General features: G+C 41.7%; 2 protein-coding genes across 8 annotated transcripts in view; both read right to left on the bottom strand.

Moving 5' to 3' along the window:
- Nucleotides 1-5,586, bottom strand: part of LOC117467085 (dedicator of cytokinesis protein 9) — an 80,330-nt gene extending 74,744 nt beyond the window's left edge. For all 3 annotated transcript variants that reach the window (XM_034110668.2, XM_034110671.2, XM_071207068.1), the window contains exon 1: nucleotides 5,172-5,586. In XM_034110668.2, the coding sequence (XP_033966559.1) occupies nucleotides 5,172-5,288 (117 nt within the window). In that variant the 5' untranslated portion in view covers nucleotides 5,289-5,586. The remainder of the gene's footprint in view (nucleotides 1-5,171) is intronic.
- An 855-nt stretch (nucleotides 5,587-6,441) lies between these two features.
- The window catches only part of LOC117466902 (FERM, ARHGEF and pleckstrin domain-containing protein 1), a 59,725-nt gene continuing 43,825 nt past the window's right edge, over nucleotides 6,442-22,341 (bottom strand). For 3 of the 5 annotated variants that reach the window (XM_034110401.1, XM_034110402.1, XM_034110404.1), the window contains 14 exons: nucleotides 17,512-17,699; nucleotides 16,078-16,167; nucleotides 14,331-14,464; nucleotides 13,377-13,458; nucleotides 13,055-13,292; nucleotides 12,827-12,957; nucleotides 12,652-12,720; nucleotides 12,235-12,324; nucleotides 11,858-11,940; nucleotides 11,344-11,453; nucleotides 10,949-11,112; nucleotides 8,754-8,861; nucleotides 7,741-7,892; nucleotides 6,442-7,634 (listed from right to left, as the gene is read on the bottom strand). In XM_034110401.1, the coding sequence (XP_033966292.1) occupies nucleotides 7,553-7,634; nucleotides 7,741-7,892; nucleotides 8,754-8,861; nucleotides 10,949-11,112; nucleotides 11,344-11,453; nucleotides 11,858-11,940; nucleotides 12,235-12,324; nucleotides 12,652-12,720; nucleotides 12,827-12,957; nucleotides 13,055-13,292; nucleotides 13,377-13,458; nucleotides 14,331-14,464; nucleotides 16,078-16,167; nucleotides 17,512-17,699 (1,721 nt within the window). In that variant the 3' untranslated portion in view covers nucleotides 6,442-7,552. The remainder of the gene's footprint in view (nucleotides 7,635-7,740; nucleotides 7,893-8,753; nucleotides 8,862-10,948; nucleotides 11,113-11,343; nucleotides 11,454-11,857; nucleotides 11,941-12,234; nucleotides 12,325-12,651; nucleotides 12,721-12,826; nucleotides 12,958-13,054; nucleotides 13,293-13,376; nucleotides 13,459-14,330; nucleotides 14,465-16,077; nucleotides 16,168-17,511; nucleotides 17,700-22,341) is intronic. The other 2 variants (XM_071207055.1, XM_034110403.1) reach the window with 1 other exon arrangement.

Here is a 22,341-nt window from a genome sequence, read left to right as displayed (position 1 = left end):
TGCTCCATCTAGTAAGCGACAGGCCTCTGCCTCTCCCACAAGAAGATGAAGGACAGGAAGTCATGGGCACTTCCTGTTCAGGCAGGCAGGATGGAAAGAGCTTGGAGATTTGGGGGTGGCAGTGGCCAAAAGGAGCCGTTTTCTGTTTTGAGAGAGTCCAAATGAACCATCGTGTTCATCTCTACTTCTGCTACCCAAGCATATTGTCTGTGTAACTGAAATAGCAATAACAAAATATATAAAAATAGCCATGAAATAAGTACACATTCATGGATGCCTGTGATCAACGACTGAACCAAATAAATCAACGTATTGCAGATTACACAGTCAATGGGAAACAGTAGTTTCTCATTTCCCACGCCGACTCGGAAATTGTTAAATAATCTTGTGATGTGACCACAAACCAAATCCTGGGATTCTGTATTGGCTCAAAATTCATATTTAACACTTATTTTTAACATGTGGTTAACATACTTTCTGGCACAACGAGTGGTTTGAGAAAAACAAAAAAACGGCCCCAGAGAAATAGGCCGGGTGTAAGTCTAGTCCATTACATTTAAGTATTTTCTTCATTTTCACTGGAACAGATTTTGTCTGTCTGGGAATTTGATCCTTTGGGTTGGCTTTGCTCCTGTAGTACTTTGATATGTGGACTAACCAGGGTTGGTCAAGGCTGGATGAAGGAAATCCTTTCAGTTGAAAAAAACAACAAATATCTATATTACCTCAACCTGCGTGTGCAAAATTAAGGAATCCTCCCAAACCCAGCCACTCCGACTGCAAGAGCATTGAGTGGCAAACCTGGTTTAGATTATAACCGCAACTGCCAAAATCCATGCCCAAACCCAAGCAGACACATTTTATAGTGAATTTGATGGGTGCGTTTTATTTCACACTTTCCCTGAAGCGTTCTCCCGCATGTATCACTGCTCATATCTGGAGTTTAAATGTTTCCATTCCAGTTACTGTAAGTTACACATTCAGAAACGTTTAGAGACAATAGTGGGTAATTACTGGACTGTATAACAGCTGACAGTTGGAAAAGCAGGGGAACATGTGTCTTTACATGCCAAGAGGGGACTGTATCCCTGCTACAACATTCACCCATCAGCTGTTAAAGTGTACCCGTCAGTATTACGCAATATAACTCAACATACTACAAACATGATGAACAGGGTAAACCAATGACACGCTTAAACTGTTGTAACAAACAAACCAAACATTCCTGTATTAGACTGCATTCGTTTTTTCCCCCAAATGTGCATTAAAGACTTGAAAGAAAAAGAGTGACAGAAACAAAAAATCCTCCTCGCTTTACACAAAATATGCGATAATGTCAGGCCCTTACACACTGGGGATGCTACAACAAGCATTAACCAGACTTATGGTGTGACCTATGAGGTGTTGGAGAGTTTGATATGTTTTGTGGTAGTTTTAGGCTTGTTTAATTCACAGCAGTAGAGAGAGCGAGAGAGTCTCTTAATGGGTGCATTGGTTACAAGAGCAGCCTCATGTATTATTGACCCATTCAGAGAACTCATCTGTTCTCCTAACCCTCTGGGTTTGTTTGTGTGGAGTACCATTTACCATCACAGTAACAGAGATAGGTAATGCACCCTTTTAGCCTGATACCAACAGGCCTTATAGAGGTAGAGGAATAAAGAGGGAGGTCAAGCTGTGAAGGCCTCACAAAACACTGACAACCTTCTGACCGGCAGCATATGTTTGGGGCCTGCTCCCATCATGCAAACAACTAGAGAAGTCGTTTTATTTTCAGTTCTGCTAGACCTAGAATCAAATCGACTGAGCACATATTTGGTGAGTGGCATGACTAACAAATCCGGTTCACTGCATGAGAGGACATGTCTTCATCTCAGTGAACAACCTACGAAGAAACATGTTCTGTCAAAACCAAAGTTGAAAATAAGTTCCTGGCACACGTACTGAAAAATACACAGAGCACTTGGGGTAATCCTAGGACTCACACATACATGTATTGGGACATTTCACAACAGAACTATGAAGAGAAAAGCAGAGGTGATACAGATTGGATCAAGAGGGCTGTTGAAAGTGAGGGGTGTTTATCATGTGAAGCTGAAGGGGAGGCCACGGTCTGTGCAGTGATCTCACATTTGGTGAGGTCACTGCACAAACTTCATATTCTGTACACTGCAAAAGCGGCTCGTCATTACTGGCAATGTTTAACTTGAGTAAACACTGGCTTTAAAATATAGCCACATGATTCAAGGAGAAATGGCACAGGTAAGAAAAAGGGATTATGAGAGAGGAAATGGGGTGATTACATGCATGAAGGAAGGATCAATAAACTCTACTTGTTTATGTCAAATTGTAATTGGGTGAAACCACAAGACAGGAAATGCTGTCCACCTGCCAAACAGATTAAGAAGCATCTCAATTGTCCATCGGCCATTTTGACAAGAACGAAAAACCCTAAAAGGCGCAGAGAAGCTTGTGAAAGCAATTGAGCTTGCAAATAGGACTTTTCCCACAGGCTTTAATTCCTCACAGCAAGGTTAAGCAGCAACATGTGTGCTCTATTGAATGTTGACCATGTTGTCAATATTTTATTGGTATTTTCTGAAGCACACGTTAGTCAGTTGTGTGTTCAGTGGCCATGGGCAGCTAATGGCATCACTCCTACATAATGATACCCATCTGGTGTACAGCTCCCTCGGGTCAGGAGCACTGAGGATCTGAGTGGCAGTTAGGACTATTAATTACAATTACACAACTGCCCCCCAGCTGTTTCATACACCTAGTAGATAACTAAACATTTCCAACTGCTATTGATTTGTTATGTACCCATCAGTCGATCAAAAAATGACAAACAAAAAACTCAACACACTCAATAATGTAGGAAAGTTTGAAAGGCATCATCGTGTGTTTTAAATAAGGGAATCGGCAGTCAAACAAATTCAAAGCTGATGACAGCCATCATGGAGCTAATAGTGTTCTCAGCATGCTGTAAGTGTGGAGAAATAGAGGGAAGGCACAGCTGAGAGCTCTGACCTATCACTGGTCTCTTCACTCTGCACTCAACAATAAACAAAGAGGCTCTTGCCAGTGTGTGTCTTCACGAAAATGCACACATTGTTAGAAGAGGAAAAGAGACACTTACTTGACTTCAAAACTGTGTTGAGAAATTGTAGTGTAATTGTCAGTAGGTATGCATGTACTATACTGTATGTTATAATCTAAATAATATGTTTCTGGGAGTTTGAAAGGACAGAAAAATGTGTGTTTTAAATCTGAAACAACAATCAGAGTGTGTGGTTAAAGCTACAATCCCCCCTTTATAGCCCTGGAACAGATCCCTCTATTCCCGCGGAGGTATTTACATGTTTCATGGAGGAATTAATTAAAATTGCGTGGAAGGCGGTCTCGTGTACAGTTACATTCTTGTCCCACTGAAAAGCTGTAAGAAACACTTGAACAACACAGCAATATGTTCACTTCAACAGATTACATATCCACACCAAGATCCAGAGGGGTGGCCAAAGGCGACATGGACCCCCCTGAAATCAGATTGGCCCCTTTGATGCCCCACTACCGTGCGAAGATGACAGGTAGTTTTCTGGTTTATAAGTAACATGGAAGGATTACCTAACAGGCAGGATGCAAAATAATTCAAAACGACTCAAAGTGACCACAAAGAGACACATCCCAAATTTGGACTAAACAATGTTCAGTTTACTTTTGCAATGAACCAAAGCTTGACACATTTTTACTCATTTTACAAATGTTTCCTATACTTCTTTAAAACTGTACGCCTTTCAAAAGTGTCTAAACCTTTCCCCATGAGATATCTGGATGCTTGCTTATAATAATACAAACACAAAAGTTCAATGCCGTTTCGTCACATTAGCTCAGTCCTCCTTACACATGTTGATTACCCAACATGCATTCTTGTATTCATTTCTGCTCTCCTCCCTCAGGCTTCTCTGGCAGTAGACCCCAGTGAGAATTAATAAATAATACAAAGGTGTGGTTGGTTGGATGTCTGTGATCCTGACTCAGGATTCCATTTCCCTGACAGAGAGCCTGGACGGTGTCTATTTCTGTTACCTAGCAACTTCTTCCAGGAAAGCTGGAACAATCAGCCGGAGCACCAAACACACTTAGAGGCAACAAAAGGGCCGACTCCTTTTTCCTCCTGAGCGCTGAGGAAAACTGATACTGAGGAGGTAGGTCCTCGTCCCCCAGATGTTCCAAAGTGCACAGTCCAATTCAGTTTCATGTCACTGTCACTGGACCCTTTAGATGTGTCTGAAGCATGAAACTGAAGCCACATGCTTTCTCTGGTGAGGAGGTATTATGTCATCTCGTTGAAATTGATGCCCTCATTGACACCAAGTACAAAACACCTCGACCAGGCACTGATTCGGTAGACTTTCCAGGAAAAGAAACACTTCGAATAAATACAATAAGCAAGCCTGAACGTTTTCAACCACATTGTGGCTTTTTACGAAGTGAGGTAATATGCTAGACATGCAATTATGACCGATAGTTGTATTGTGCAACAACAGTGCATGAAAAATGTTACAATATCTTATCATTTATTCACTTCTATTCAGTCTCTCTCTCACACATATATTTGTAGGTCAGGGGCACACAATCAATAATATGACCTTTTTTCCACATAGAAATCCAACATGTGCTCCCACCCAGCTGATCTGAGGTCAGCTGTATGAGGATGAGGATTTAAAGAACTCTGTAGCCTACCATTGCTAACATTACCATTAATACACTGCTTAAACTGCTTTATAGTTGAACATACTTTTTACAACGGTCCATAATTTAGTTTTGAAAAAGTTCCCCTTTGTGTATATATTTCTGACAGGCACACGCCCTTATCCATCCACTCCTCACCACTCTCTTGAGGTAACTACACATTTCTGAGTGTACACGTGTGTAAAGGTCACACACGCTACAACATGACCTGCACTTTTCACCCAGGAAAACCCACATGTGCTCACCAAGTTGATCTAAAGTCAGCTGACTTGTTGCTCAAAATGTGAGTAAAAGCAGGTAGTTCCCCAGGGCCACAAAGGACGTGTAAACTGACACTATACCACTAACCGAGATTAAGGTGGACAAGAAGAATAAGAGGAGGGGGGGGCAGGGTAAAGGGAGATAAGGTGTGTACTTACAATCAGCACGGAGGTCCTCACCACCTCAGAGACACTTTGCCTGAGTTCAGCCGCGGTGCCAGGCTTCCCCAAACCCCGCGTAAACCTCCTGGTCTCCGGATGCGATGGAGTACCCATCGTTGCGCACCACTTTGCATCAATGACCGTCCAATCCACAAGTTAAACAAGGTTTAGAGCAGAATCATTCCCGGTGTATCCGCCTCCCCGATCCCCGCTAGTGAGCACGAGTTTGAAGCTGGGTCATGTTGTGGTGTTTCTGCTGATTCACTCCCACCTCTCGATCTCTTTTCACTTTTAAAATACAACGCGTGCTGCATTATTCCGGAGCGCTGCCTTTTTCCATCTGATTTAATGTTGTCATAACAAAGTATCTTCTTGAGAAGTGTCTCATTAGCCGTGCAGCGCAAGACGTATAATCTGTCTCCCCAGCGCACTCCGCCCCTCACCGGTTTAAAGGCCTGCCCACTGCCGGCTGTGTGAGCTGCTGGGCCCGGACTTTGGACTGGCAGCACTCTGAATGACTGAACCAATATTATCATAATACCACCACAATTACACCAGAGTTCAAGTTTCTGGTGTTACAACCTCTGTACCTTGTGGCATGTGAATTATGTTAGACTAGATTACACTTTCACAGAATAACCAGATAAAAGGCCAGATCAAATTGGGTCATATGAAGTAACATTAGATTCTAAAACAAGATAAGATAATATTTACTATTTTCTCTGCTTGTAAGGTCATGCTTTAGGATTCTTTTCTGACATCATTGGTAAAACATATTTTAACAACTTCAATTAACTATTTTGGTGTTGAGGAGAAGCACTATTTAAGAAAAGAGGTGCTAAATCTTGTCATATTTCTTATTTAGAGGCAGCAGGTTCATTATGAAGATGTGGAGCCTAAATCACAGTAGTACTCAATAGTTTTACTTCGTTTAATTTCCAAATTTCAACATTGCTAAATTGTTGCTTTAACATGCGTTGACCCTTATTTCATGAAGAACTAGATGCAGAATTACATACACATGAAGTATTGGTCTCAGTGTGCAGAGCAAAAATAATACTTTCTATTGGTTTTACTGTGTTTACTAAACGCGGCTGTGGTTATGGTTTGACTGAACCGAAAAACTTGATCAATGATGCCCTCTGTAGGTCACATGTGTAAAAACACTGAAGGGCTGCCCTGCTTTAGATTTACTTAACATATTTTCCCTGTTGAAAACATCATCCCAGCCTCTGGAGCTTCATCAAAAAAACACACATAACACAAATCCAAGTATGAATACGTTTCTTTTATTGCTTTCATTTCCAAAGAGCTCTCTGTTGTCTGCGAAAAACATGCTGCAATTCTAAGAAGAACTGAGGTTTTTTCATCACTGCAAAACCCTGTTAAATGCATATTTCCATTCATTTAGACCCATAAAAAGATCTGGTTTCTGTATACAGGAGGCAGCCTAGTTCACTGAGGGCGGCAACGCTTGGAACTGAAAGTTTCTATTTAGTTTCACACATAATCTTTAAAGCTTTCACTTACACTCACCTTCATCATACAACGATTCCGAACAAGTCTCACATTTTCTCATCCAGCTGAAGTTGAGCTTTAGTTGATAAAAAAGAATCTAAACAGTCTGAGAATTATTCATACAACAAATATCAGCGAATAGAATATTTACTTTACTTGAAATGGCATTAACCTGGGATGGCAGCTACCCATGGCCACATCGTGAGCAATTCTAGGGTCATTTAATAATACAACAAAATAATATTTTCATTATTGTTTTTTAACACGAACACATTGTGCTTGGCCAGGTGTGAACAGAGCATTCACCGTTAAAGGGTTGCCTGTTTAAAATGTCATAGACTACAGTATAAGGAGACACTCCCCAATGTTATAAAATAGCATTAAAAAGTCCAGGACATTGATAGAAACCGGTTTGGCACTGAAGTTGCAGGATATGTTCAAAGCAGCAGTTTTCAATAAGATGAAAAAGTGGAAAAAACATGATGACAATGCAGTGATAGTTTAACCATCCAAGAGGGAATGCTGACCATCTAAATATCAACATATCCTGCTGTAAAACAACAATGATAACATGTAAAACCATAAAGATAGGAAGTGGTTCAGACCATTAGAAAACAGTATAAAATGACATCCTTCAAAAGAGGTTTCCGAGTTGAGAGTAAAAATGCCAAAAAATGCAGTCTCTGGTGCAGTCTAAACCAGCGGACATGTCACCATTAAAGCATTAAAAAGCACTAAATGTGCATGGACACATATACAAATGTCCCAGATATGTGTAGAAAATAAAAGCAAAGAGTCCAGGGGGGGAAGAGCAGAAGACACCCGAAGGATCTGTTGTTTTTTAAACAAGGTGAGCCATCTCAGAGAGGATGGGACTCTTTGCTGTTCGGGACACGAGCGCCCCCGGTGGGGACCGTGGCACTGCGGATCACCTCCATCCACCTGTGGGAGGAGAAGGGTTTTTCATCCATCCTCTAAATACCAGGACTCAACATAACTGGAAATATGTTTAGTAAATGTGCATCTGAATGATTATACAATAGCATACCTCTCAAAAGTGTATTCGCTCTCCGATCGGAAATAGTAGACGTGGGACTTGAAATGCAGTTTGAAGACGTAGTCCTTGTGGATGTTTTCCGAGTCTTTTGGGACGGTGACTGAGTAACCCAGCAGAGGAAGGCTGGCCAGTGGATAGTCATCCTGAGGAACAAAATAAAAATGTAATTAAGATGCACGTTTATTTGGGTCTGTTATTAATTGCACAAACGATTTGTTATAACAAATTAACAATAAACAGATCCATTGCTCCCAATAAAACGGTTAATCAGAAAATCATGCAACATTGGAGGAAATATACATGAAGTATCAATGAAGTACTCTGCCCCTGCGACTCATACATTTTCGTAATACAAATATAAGACAGGCACAACTACACTATTTACATTTTGGAAGTTTCCCCAACTGTTTTCTTTTTGGAAAAAAAAGGTTGGAAGGTTTTACTTCTGTGAGCTTTAGGGAAACGTCTCTTTCAACCATCAACTCAAACACATCTGTAACATGACATGAATAACTATTCAATGCGATATTGTAAGGGGTAAAGCCTTTAAAAGAAACTGGTTTTATCTTTAGAAATGACATTTTTTGTTATAAGCCTTTTATGTTATATATAAGCGACATTGAATTTCCTACATTTCAAATATGTTGGAACCTTTAATCTAAATAAAACAGTGGATTCATTGGTTCTTGATGAGCAGTTGTTCTGAACATTTGTTACTCTGAAAATTGGTTTTGTATTAGTTTCATGATATTTTAGATTGAAAATCAAACTTGCTTGTGGAAAATTGACCAGCCAATGATTGTTTTGGTGGAAGAAGTAAGATTAAAAAAAGGAAAAACTGCATGGGAAAGCCTGTAACCCTGTGTCATGGCACAGAGATGAGACATTCTACACAGAGATGTGACGAGAGGAAAGTAAACACAGCAGAGCGGGGAGGGAGGTGAATGTGGGGGGGGGGCTGTGATGCGTTTGCTGGACAGAGCTGAGAGTGAAATGTTCATCACCTGGTGGGACTTGTAGAAAAACAGGCTGAAGTTGGTGAAGACCACCCAGAGCTTCTGCCAGCCGTTGCTGTTCTTGAACTTCCTCAGTAAGTTTCCAGACAGCTGATTCTACAAAGACAAAACACAGCTTTACATCTAGAGCTATGGAAAACAAATACATATCATAAAATCATTTCTAGCGTTAAATACTTCGATTTTGACTAAAAGTGTGAAAGAAGGATTCAATAAATTAAAGAATATGTCTGGTTATTCTTTCAATAATTTTTTTATTGCTAACAATAAAAAGCCAAAACCAACAGATGACCGATCCTCTGAAGACTGATATAGATTATTCCCTTGTGCCATAAACCTCAGTTATTGTCTAAAAATGAGTAAAGACACACATTTCCATGCGTGAGAGTGAACATATGCACTGTTGTTTATTTTGAGTTAATCCCGCATTCACACTCCTGCTGCTGTAAATACTCACTAGACCAGAGGATCGAATGTGAGTTAATCCGCTGCTGAAAATAGTCATGCTGCAAATACAGTATTAACACCTGTCTAAGAAACCTTTGCAAAGAACTAGTGCCTAGCTGTTAAAGGAAATTACTTGTGGACAATATATTTGTGACCTGATTTTAAAGAATGAATGTCTCCAGTAGGAACTAGAAGGCTTGAGTGCTGCAAACACTCCAGGAACATCAGAAAGTATGGAAAGATCAGCTAATATCTTGTTGGTTTTGGTCGTTTTATGAATTTGCTGATGATTAAATAAATATGAAATATGGCCAGCCTCCATTTTCCTTGTTTTTACTTCTACATAAGCTATACATCTACTGTTACTAGCATTTTTAATGTGTTTATCTTTTAATAGTTTCCAAGCTAAAGTCATTTTAAAGCAAGGGCTGACCTGAGAACAATATCAAACAATTATTGGCCCTTCTATGACATTATATTTAATAATCATAGGAATACTATTGTAAACCACAAGTTTGTATTAAACTAATGAACGTGTCACTGATCTATATGTGTCTTCCTATGCTAAAGTTCAGGTGAACACATACACAGGGCCTCTCCTCTCTGCCTGGCTACTTTACCTCTAGACTCCTGCAGGATTCACTAAAGGAGAGGCTCTGAACTCGGTACCAGCAGATAACAGACAGAGGAACTGGTCCCTGGCCACTGGGGGACCCCACCATGGGGGCCTTATTCACACTGACTGGACTAGGGTCCTCTACCATGGAGGAATGCACAGACGCATGGGGAGAAGAGAGAGAGAAAAAACAGACAGGGAGGGAAGGACAGAAACACAGAGACTGAGTCGGTGAAACACAGGCATGCAGTGGCAGGGTAAACACGGAGGCCGACCACAGTGTGTCCAGGCAAAGCTGTGAAGAGGACGTGGTTACAGAGGAAGAGCAGAAGTAGATCAGGGCAAAACAGGATCCATTCTGTGTGAGATTAGGACGTTTAGCAAATCTACATACTGCTCTCTCTCTCTCTCTTTTTATAGACGATCAGAGACTTCAGGTGCCAAGGGAGGAGAGAAAAGACAGAACCACACAGGAGAGCCACAGTCTGAGTTTAGATTAGGATGTCACGCAGGCTGCTGTTAGCCAGAAGAAGGAAGGGGGAACAGTGTTCTCACCAAGGCTGCAAATAGAGCAAATCAGGAGCTTTCATCATATTATCTTGTATAAAGATTGCAAAAACTAAATTGATTCAAATTGTATAAGTCCAATCATTTTCAGATTTCGGGATAAGATGAGTTTAGAATGTATCGTATGGAGTTTTTGTCCGTTAGTAGTGGTTCCATATTTTGTAGTATGAGGAAACAAATTAATATGTGCTACCAAACTGTTGTTATGATTCTTATCCAACCACTCGTTTCATAAACAAACTTAGCAATGCACCAAATATAATTATAGAAATGTGAAATTTGTCACCAATTTCTTATCATAAAAATGTGACTGCGTATTTTGAAAAATAAACATTGAAATTGATGAGCCTTGAACTCATTTCAGTTCATTTGCCCACAATTCGCAAGAAAATGTTTCAAAGTAATACATATTTAGTTTATGCAGTACAGCGCAGGAGGATACTGTTCCCACTGAGAGAGAATAAAGTGAATTAGGACACAGCACACTCAGACACAGAGAGAGGAAACAGAAGCAGGAGGGGAGCGGTCTGAGGCGCTGAGGTTGGTCCGGTACCTCCACAGCTACGCTAAAGTCCACCATGGACACACTGGTGTTCCTGTGCCAGCACACGTGCACCATGGTGTTACCACGGTGAGGGCCGGGCTTCTCCAGCGCCGTGTGCAACGCTGTAATGTCGTCCTCAGACTCCGCCTCCAACGAGGAGTCCTCAGGGCATTCTGGGAAAGTCAGGAGGTTGTTACTGCTAGACAATAAGCTGGGTGATGAGGGGAGAAGGAGGCTAGAGCAGACACAAGGTCAGATCATTCACAAATCAAACATGGTCGCATGTATCTCCGATTACAGTTGTTGGTACTGTAAAATGTATTATCGAATTGCTAGTGTATATCCACTGTTCATTTTAGAAGTATACATTTTATATGCGAGTGTATGTGTATGTAGTAACTTACTGTTGTCTATCAGATTGCAGATCAGTAGTTCCGATGTCCCATTGCTGGTTTTTGACGTATCTATCGCCATCTGTATGTCCTCCATCCACTTCTCCTTCTCCATCAGTGAACTAGAGTAAAAAAGAAAAACGCAAATGGATAAAGTGTCCCATCATTACTCACAGCAGGACGGCCTTGAAGTGAGAAATAGTCCAGGGAACAAGAATGTCACAAGTTTGATCAAAGTGAGTCCAGGTGTCCTGCCAACTTTTGCTCCAAAGACACTTAGACACCATCTGGTCATCCATGGAAGACTGGATTAGCAACATTTTAAAAGCAGCAAAGAGAAGGAATGTTTTTTTCCATCTGAGTGAAACAAGTGGAAATGAAAGCACTTGAGAGCAATGTGCATAACAAATCATTTCCTGCAATAATTTATGCGACAAGCCTCAATATTTCTACACAAAAAAATGCTACACAGCCACTTTGGGTTACATTTAGGTTCCAGGTACAAGGTGTCGTAGGCCGCTCTTACCTTGCTGCTACCACCACAGACTGCTGCTGTCCAACCAGTGTGAAGGCGTGCGGTACGCCCCACTCATCCTCACTCTCTCTGATCTGGAAGAAGAACACAGAAAAAACATTAGATAGCGGTGGAATCTGGGACAGCAAGGACCAAAATAGACTGAAAGGGAGAAACGGAGGGAGGGATGATGAAAGGGAAGAGAGACAGAAGGACAAGTGAAGTTATCCTGAAAGTGTGTGTGTGATTGCGTCTGTGTGTGTGTGTGCAGGGTTTTGGGAAGACATTGGAAAGAGCTCAGCTGTTTGAGGCGGCTTATTTGCAGTAATGACAAACTGGTGACAGCTGTTTGAAGCACTTTGTGTTCAATTGAGAGAAACGGCACTTACTGTCATGCCATTGAGCAGCATCTGCCCGTGCACTTTGAACTGATTCGTCGCAGTCATCCCTCGACTCGTGTACAAAATGACGTCGTTGAACTAAAATGAGAGAGAGAGAAAGTGAAAAATGTACATTAACAACCTTTCAAACCAAGTGCCATTAAGCCTGTTTTTGTATGAATTATTAAACTGAATGTATGATCTAATTAATAATCCCAGAGAAGTACAAATAACGTGTTCGACACGATACACTGTAAAACAACTGTCAAAGTAACATGCGGTACATTTCCCATAATTAAATGTTGTAGCACATTTGCTATCACCACCTGAGTGTTGTATAGCTGAAAAGGAACAAAGCCTAATTACTTTTCCACTGAGATCATTCCACTAAACAATTCAATAAACAATATGACAGTGGGGTGTTACCAGGAAAAACATCCGTTGCTGTAGGCCTTTTCCAGACAGTTTGTTGAGGCAGCCTAACCTGATGAACTCCTGGGAAAGTCAAAACAAAAAGCATGCATCATTTATCAGACTTACGTTATCTTCAGAGAATCAAAAAAACATTTGCCCCTGCCTTCTCTTTAAGCTTTGAACCCACCCGACTAGGAACAACGAGATCGTTGACGCCAATCAAATCCTTCTTCAGCTCCAGAAGTTTCTGGAAGTTCTCCATCTTGTTCAGGCTTCCCTGGAGCTGCTCCACCACCTCGGACACATCCGCCAGAGCAGCTACAGACACATCAGGGGTAAGAGAGTATTGGAGATATATGCTACAGCTCCAGAACACCTACATATGCCTCTATGTTCACCAGCCTGAGCGTAGTACCTCTGCAGTCCCTGAAATCCACATGAGTTGCCGGGTAGTGTTTGCACAGGCGCTCCAGGATCTGCTTGTAGTGACTGAGGCGGTGCAGAGGCCTCAGGATGAAGACATTGAGGGGGACGTAGCACACCTTCTGCAGCTCAAAGTCCCTGCAGAGACCCTCCAACCTGTGGGACCCCCTGGTTGCCTTCTCCAGCTCCAACAACACTTCAGACTGCTTATGCAGGTTTGCAGTCAGGGGCTATGGACAACATCAAAACAAGGCACATATAAATACAATATCATGCATAACTGTAATTGCAGATATGCAGGAGTTAGGCCTCACCTTTAAGCCTTGAAGGTTCTTATACATGACATCTCCAATGCGCTGGTAGTCTCCCTTTATGTGAGCATTGGAGCGTCCTTCCCTAAAACAGATAAACATCAGCAAGTTGTTTTATCTCTTAGACATTGTGCAGCCATTTGTAGACACTGAATTAATTAACTAAGCAGCGCAAAAGCACTTTAAGCGTATTGATTATTTAGACAAGCTTCACTTTAGGCAAGTGAAATTCCAATGCAGTTCACACGGGCTCTTTAACTTTGATACAATTATCCACCAGCAGGTGTCTCCCTCGAGCAGAGTGAAGGGCTGCCATTACTGGATCCATTCAGAATATTTTTAGTTTGATCCAGCCTTTTAGCAGTTACTTTAAGGAAACATATCCAGTCTATAGAACACCTCCATCCTAATCTATTATAGGAAGCTTTCTCTCATCTCTCGTATAATATTTGAGTATGCAAAGCTAAAAAGGAGACACATGCAGCGCTAGATCATTTGCATACACATTTAAATGCGGTTCTTATCAGCAGTTCGCCTTTAATATCACTCTCTGCTTTAATTTAGAGTTCTCAGGATGACTAGCGAGGCTTTGAAATAAAAATAATTTATGTTTGCAGTTAATGACCGTACATTCTGACACGCTAAGAGGCTTCACGCATCACTGCCTGCATGGCTGTATGCATGTGTGTGTGTGTTTCTGTGTGTGTTAAATAAAGCACAACATCATTAAAGGGGATCAGACAGCAGAAACCCACAGGCAGGAAAAGGCCGTCCCTGATGCAGTAAGACTGTTGCCATGGAGATGATAGCTCCTTGGGTCATTGAAAGGGTCTGGGTCGCTCTCTTAGACTAAATGCCAATAAATCTCATTAATAAAGTGATGATAAATTGGGCTAGAACCAAACCACCCCATCTCTGGATGTGTTTTGAACACACAGGGAGTGAAATGAGTCTCACCACAGCGCCAGCCTCTGCTCCACCTCCCTGAGAAAACCTGTGTGGAACTTGTGCAGCGGCTCGAAGGTGGAGAGGACGGTGTTCTTCAGAGACTCCGGAGTCGCTTCATCTTGTCCTACAGCGCTCTGGAAAGACTAAGATTACAGAAACATGCATCAGAGTACAAGTAGGGAAACATGGCCTACATTAGGGTTTTTCCAGACATGTTTTAAGGTAAATACAAATACTCTGCTGTGAATACAAATATGATATCTGATGTGTTTTCCACAAAAAAGTTCAACCACAGAGGTAATAATTATTAAAAATGATATCGCCTACTAGATTGTATATTCAAATATTTTTCATTTCAAAGATAACAATTCTCCTACTTCTATAAAAAGTAAACGGTCAGTTGACACATCACACTTGTCATCACACAATATTATACATGTGAAGTAACAATATTGAGTGGCGTGTGATCAGTTCATAACAGACCATGTAACAAAGCCAAAGTTATTCCTAATTTGTAAAAGGTGAAACATTAAGTGTTAAATTGCAGTGCATGGGTATCTTTTGATGACATCAGGTAAGTTCTGACTTTCTGATCACAAGCGTGTAAAGATAATATTTCTCCCGAGTAGGACACCTCAAGACAATGTGTTAAAGCAGATATTTCCAGGATATAACCTACATACCTTTATCTGTTTCTGCTGTTAAGATAAGATAAAGCTTTATTGTCTCCCTTAGGAGAAATGTGTCTTGGGCATCGAGATAATACACATAAAACATTCAGGTCAATCAGTCATAGATACAGAACAGAGATCACATATCACAATGAAACAACTTCAGTCTCATGATGTCGATTAAATCATTTAATTGCCTGACTGATGTGAGAATCCATATCCAATCACTCCTAACACCATTATTCAATGAAGTCAGATCTAAGTCAAATGTTGCATGTTTGGCCACAGCGGGCGTGAACATAGCTTTATTTAGCTGACGTGATGGGAAATGGACGTTGGTTTCAGGAAATCTGAGTGTTCCTAAAAGGGTTGGAGAAGAAGTGCCAGCTGCTGTTGGGATGACTTCATCCCAACAGCAGCACCAACCGGTGAATGAGAAGAGAGACTGCACACACACACACAGCTGTTAAAATAACCAGGACACAAGCCAACCCAAATATTTATGAGATGTGTGAAAGGATTCTCTAAAGAAGCTGCCACTTTTAGGAAAGCCAGATAAAAGGGGTGCTGCATTTCCTCAACATGTGTGTGCCGAATCAGCAGCGCTTCACTACGGCCTTGTGAGAACTCCTTGCTCGCTGTTAAATGAGCAGCAGCGCACGTTTAATATCCTGTTTTCTGCTGCATTTCCTGTGAGATACAATCAACTGAAATGGTGTCCATATGCTCGTACCCAGCCGGTGAAATCAAGGAACAGACTGAAATGACGAGTCACATGCAGAGGATACATGTGGCTAAATTAATCTTTCTCCCTTAAACTCAAACACAGATTAGTATTCACAGCCTTGAGTTAGACCGATAAACGCATTTCAGAGCGCGGGTGTGGGGACTGAATAAAAAATGTAATTATGCCCCTACATATATCAATAAAATATCCCTATGCCACTGCCTGACTCTGTGTTTTGGCGGGCCTTATGCAATGGAGCAGCTGAGCGGAATAATCAATGTTTTGTCCCCAGAGGACAGCGCAGGAGAAAACTAACAGTGGAGCAGCACGCTGGTGAGCAGACTTTTTGTTTTCTTACCACAGTCACCACCTCCAGGTCCTTCACATACGTCCTTTCTGTGGTCAGCAGCTCCTTGGCGATGAAGTAGGCTCGATCTGTTGGGAACCTCTGCAAAAAAAAACAGAAGAGAGAGGAGATTGTGAGCAACTAAGCCAGGGATGTCCAAACATTGTTCACCGAGAGCCATATACAGACAAATATATGAAGGTCTGGGCCACTCACTAGAGGTATATTGCCTCATATGCTAAGTTATAAGTTAGCAAAATCAATCAAATGTAGGTAAATGAATCTTGATACTTGAAAATGCTGTAAGAAACACAACAGCCTTCATCACAGCTTTCCATAGGGTTTCATTTATTAGTGCTCATGCTGTTTCAAAATGGGCCGCGGGCTGCATTTGGCCCCCGGGCCGTGGTTTGGACACCCAGGAACTAAAGCAATTCAAGTTAGGTGTACGGGGTTATACGCAGCTTTCTTCTTTGTGGGGGTCTGCCCCCAAGAAACAGTTTCAAGTCCTGAGAAAGTCAAATAAGACGGTGTGTAAAACTTCACTGCCCAGCCAAAAAAAGTAACCGCTTTGATTTAACTAGGCCGGTAGGTAAGGACTTTCCACTGGGTAATAACTGCAGCGATGTATATGTTTTAGCTGAATACACGTTTTTTAACCCTAACTGATGCAGTTAGTCACTTCTTTAATGTTTGTTCATTCTAATGTAAAGCCAAGGTTGTAACTGTTCTTTTGATTCTTTTGATATATGATAGTAATTTGTCTTTCAAATTTGAAGGAGGATGAACAAGCATCTTGAGGAACATTCATCATTCCAAACAATATAGTTTATTTAATAATAACACTGAATATGTGAATCATAACAGTGTTTAACAGCTGATAGGAATAATATGATTGTTAATAGTATCATATTAATTCAGACAAACATCGAAGAGACAGTTAACTCATGTACTTATTGCAGCAGTCTGCATATATGTGGTACCCCTGCTGGTCTAAGAGTGAGACAAACTCATTCAGTTATTGTTCAGTTACAATTCATTAAATTATGTCTGCGACCTTATATATTTCTATTTAAGGCTTTACTGTTGTACCACAATAATGTCACCTAATGTTATTGAGTTAAAATATAAATATTGTGGCTTTCCAAGTTAACATTGATTGATATGACTGGGATTAAATCAGCATATACTTCTTCCAGGGGATGCCACCCCTCAAATTCTCCTGCCACCCTATGAATATTTTTCTAGATCCGCCCCTGGTATTGCCTAACCTATTTCTGTAAGTAGACTTGGAGAAGATACTCTGCTTTACTCCCTGTGGAGTTATTTAGGACAGGTAATCTAGGTCTATGCTATTTTGAGTTAAAGTGGCGAAGTGACATAATAACGAAATGGGGTGTTTTTTGATGCTTTTATCAACAGGAGCTGAACCATTTTATCACAAACCTTCCTCTGCACCTCGTCTTCATCGTCAGTGCGGATGCTGCCGGCGTCGTTGAGCAGTGGGCTGGTGAGGGGGGAAGGTAGTCCGCCGTTGGGACTGTGACTGCCCAGATCCAGAGACTTCTGACCGTTGACCATGCCATGGGAGTGACCAGAGGACGCAGACAGGTGGGGGCTGTTACACACCACTGCTGCACGAGGGCAAATAAAGAAAAAGTTAGTTATTCTGATAGAGATGGAAACACAACAGGAGATCAGATCATCATTCTTATCATTTGCATTCAGTCTCAGATGAGTGGAGTTAGGGACACTGAGAATTCGTATGAAGTCAAGGCCACAGTAAGTTACAGAAAAGCAGCTACTGTTGTGAAAGGCAAATCATCCTTTATGTAATTTTTTAAGTACAAGCTCCTTCCTTTCTCTAGTTCCAGCTTTTGCAATAAGAGGATCTATAGCTTTCCTTGTATATATGATTTAATATCTGTGGATTGCTGATCAGACCAAAAATTCAAGACGTCACCTTGGACAAATTTCATTATTTTTGGACATTGTGAAGACTGAAACTGTGATGAAAAGAATCAGCAGATGGATAATGAAAATAGTTGGTTGCAGTTCGAAAGTAAAGTAAATTAAAAAGACACTGGCACCCCCCCCCCCCCCCCAGTCTGCCCCTGATTTAACTCATACTCTAGCAAGGCAAACGTCACCCGTTGGTAGACTTAGCAGGCTAGTACCAAACTATCTTCAGTATGTACACACACAGTGACCCTGGATCAGTCTTCTTATGCCACACACGAAAACTGCCTTCAGAAAGTGAAATATCCGCCATGACTCACTCTACAGTCCAGACAGCTCTGGCAGTCTCCGTCCAACGCCAATCAATACATGAGCCGAGACACATACCGCAGGATGATTAAAAGGAATAGCTTACTTAGTGTCATCTTATTGGACAACTTCACTGAGATTACTTACTATGTTCCAGATGCAACTTGCTCACCTCTCTCTGCTGTCCTCTGGTGTGTCGACACAAACACAAACAGTGATTACTCGCACACAAACCAGCTAAAAGCACCAGCACAACTCTGGGAAGGATTTACTATAAACTCTAAGGAGGGAAACTACTAATGCATATTTACACAATTGCTAGAAATGGAAACCAACCAACACTAAACAACGACAGGGAGGATAAGCTTCAAATACGAGCACCAGACAACAACTAACTGGGGTCTCAAAAAGAAGATTCAGAAAATCCTCACTTCATAAAGGTCATCTTTATTGACTCTAAAAGAACATATATATACACGGTTAAATTATTATTAATATTGAGAAAAAGCAGCATAAGAGAGACAGTTGGTGTGTGGGAAGGGAAGGTTTAGTAAAAGAAGTGTGAATTCCCGCAGTCTCCTTCACCTTACCTCACATTACAAATAAAAGAGACCTTGATTAATTTTTAAATAAACAGCATTTTGAGACTTTTACGATTGTTATTGCGGTGCTGAAAAGTCAGTTGGTAATGGGGGAAAAGATGCATTATTCAGCTCATGAATACAAATCGGTTTTACATCCATCTACTTGTAATAGTGAAACAGTGAGCCGTCAAAGTACTTGATATTAATGAGCTGTTTTTCAATTCAGTCTCTGTTCATCATGCATGATTTCCTCGTCATGAAATCTGCTTTAACCTCACATTCTCCAGTCTCTTTTACTAAATTAGGAAGTAAGGGTGAAGGGACTGACAGCGTTACCTTTAAGAACATACATGCAGAGAGCAGACATGGAACAACACGATGTGCACCACGCCTCAGTCCTGATTTAGCGCAGCATGCATTGGAAAAACACCCTGAAGGACACCAGTGGTTGAAAAATAAACCCACAGACCCGGGACCTTGAACCAAACCAACACATTTGATGGTCAGGACCAAGTTCACACACTGGTATTTTCAAAGTGCTCCAAGTTACTGGGCCTTTGTGTGGCAGAGCGTAATTCGCTATGATATGGTAGAGGTTTGTTTACCAGAGAGGGTTTCCTACTGCAGTGATCCAGGTACTCACACAAATGGAGATATTTTCTTAGCTTTCGTAAAGCTGTGCTGATCTACTTCATGCAGCTTTGAAACTTTTGCTATTGCCTATAGTAATATTATCAGTAGAAGCATGCAGAGTCCAAGTTGTTTGCAGGTGCTGCGTAATGAAATGCTGCTTTGTCATATTGGATTTGTCATATCTTTGACTTACTTCCAAAAGAGCATTTTGTTGTTGCATTTAATTAATAGATGAAAGTGGAGAGGCAGACAGAAAATAGTGATGTGGTCAATTGGGAAAAGGAAAATAGAGAATAGATATTGACCAATAGAAATAAAACCACAAGATACTATGCTGCTTGACGTCAATGCTAAAAATGGCTTGGGAGCACAAAGACAGTGATGGATGAGCCGAGAGACTCCGAGTGCTTTAATGCTGTTACCCTTATACTGCCTTTCACACATGTGTACACACATACAGAGCACGATAAGCCTTCCTCTATTCCCCTGCATATTTCCAAGCTCCTGTCATGCTCAACCTGTAGTTATATCTGCTCTGGAAGAATTATCCGTGAGCTGGATCATTGCAGAGCAGGCAACCCAGATACTGGTAATCTCCCCTCTTTCCACAACGCAGACAGAAGTGAGTGACAAAACAAGTTGACATGCAGCTGAAAAAAAAACTTAACAGAAATGAAATGACAGTTTCATGCTGACAGACAAGTGCTTACATTGGACAAAGACAGAAAAGAAATGTGGAAACACTTGGTCAGAAACACAAATAGGGCAGAAGTGCAAATTAAATATGGAAAAGTGATGAAAAAAACGAAAGTGCTGTGCGGTTTTGTAATGAAGATTGAGAACTTTGCACTCTTTGGAAACGAGTAAATTGATAGTGGACACCATAGCTGTTGGAGGGCTCAGCTTGATATCAAATTACACCCAGAGATATTCAAGTGTGAGTCAAAAGCAGGGGGGATGTCAATAGTGAGTAAGAGCCGTAAGCTGTCAGCAATACCTCAGCCTGACCAAGCCACCTTATGAGACAATATTCACAACACTATTGTAAGCTTCTATGTACGCCTTTTGGTGAATTCCTTTCAGATTCCTGCCTCCTCGGTGAATAACACATGATGTTTCTGTTTGTCAATGGCAATGGATACAAATGAGGAGTACAAATTGGTGTTTGCGCAGCATACTGTATAAATTAGTATGCACTCGAACAGCAAATAATTCAGACTACTCTCACAACAATCACAAGCCAGATGCAGCATCAAGAATGTCAATAAATCAAACAAGACAGCAGGATTATTCTCTACAAAGTCAACAATTAGCGCCACAATTATCCATCCACAGGCTTTTAGGACTCCACAGTAGACATGTATTGAGTACAAAGTGTGTAATGCACAAAACTGTACAAGATGTTACTATCTCCATTCTCCAACATAAATATCTACGGACAATAAAGAAATGATATGTATTTCCCTATGGAAAGTTGTAAGGCATTGGAGACATAGAAATTAAATGACTGACTGCGGTTGCCTCCTTTTTAACATCCAAGCGCGTGCAAAGTATGTGAGTAAAGTGCAACAGTAATAATGAATAGTCTTCTGATCACTCAAGTTTAAACCAGACATGAGCTGAGTCACAAATTCTCTGTACTTTTTGATTAGTAGCTATTTGGTGTTCTAACATGGCACATGTTATCCCTGAAGCAACGTGCTGATAAGATCAAAGAACTGTGAGGCTGACAGATATCCGCCACTATGTAACAAACAAGAAAACCCCTATCCTGATTCCTCACTCCATCATCTCTCGCAAAAGGGAAGCTCCACTTTATAAAAGAGAGACTGATGCTTTGCTCGAAAAGTGCTTCTCGTATCTGTGCGTTAAAAGACTACTGTGAACATCCGTCCCCCATTGAACCCAGGTTTTCTTACTCTATAGATCCAAACTAAACCCTCCTGTCGAGATCTCTCTGTGCACTAACAGCTAAAAAACTGTCCGCCATCCTCATCACTGAGCGCTTGGTATTCGTCCTCATCTGCCTCGTCATCCAGCTGGAGGCTACCAAAGGAATACTTGTTCCTGGGCAGAGGGGACGTGGAGTTAGCCCCCACTGGGTTACCGACCATCAGGGGGCTGCTGCAGCGCCCCCTGCTGGTCTCCACCTCAGACTCACTGGACTCTGACCCGCTGGTGGAGGAGCAGTCGTTCATTTGGACCGCTCCCACATGTGTCCCAGCATGCCTTAGGGGTTTCCTCCCCGGAATGGCTCTGGACCTGCTAGCTACCGTGAGGCCATTGGCCACCATGCGTCGCTCAAGAGCAGCCATACGTTCGGCCCGAGAAAGAGAGGGAATTAATTCATTCCCCTGGGAGGACGTTCCCGGGTCTGCCTCAGACTGCTGGCGTATTTTGTGGCGCTTTTTTTGTAAGCGAGGATAGTGGCCTGAAGCGGAGGAATGTATACCCTCTTCGAAGTGAGGTGGAGTGGCGCTGTAGCCATTCTGCTCGGAGTAATCGAGGGGGTGATGATTGTCCATGGCGGGACTCCTTGAACCCAAACTGGGGGATGTGAGAGCTCTGCTGCTGTACCTCTCGGTATTATGGCCACTAAGATCAGCCATATGGAGAGGACTTTGCTCAAACTTTTGGTGTGTGGAAGTTGCATGCATGTTGAGGGATTGCTTAGAAGAGGAAGGGGCCTCCCCGTACTGCAACCCACCAGAAAAGTGCTCCTGTTGGACCTGCAGAGGCCCGTTCATGCTCCCAGAGCCGGGCCCATGCAGGACCATGGGCGGCTCCCTAT

The sequence above is a fragment of the Pseudochaenichthys georgianus genome, chromosome 21 (genome assembly GCF_902827115.2).
Source record: "Pseudochaenichthys georgianus chromosome 21, fPseGeo1.2, whole genome shotgun sequence".
NCBI lineage: Eukaryota > Metazoa > Chordata > Actinopteri > Perciformes > Channichthyidae > Pseudochaenichthys > Pseudochaenichthys georgianus.
Note: the sequence above shows the minus strand (reverse complement) of the source record. Positions and strands in the feature narration are given on the sequence as shown.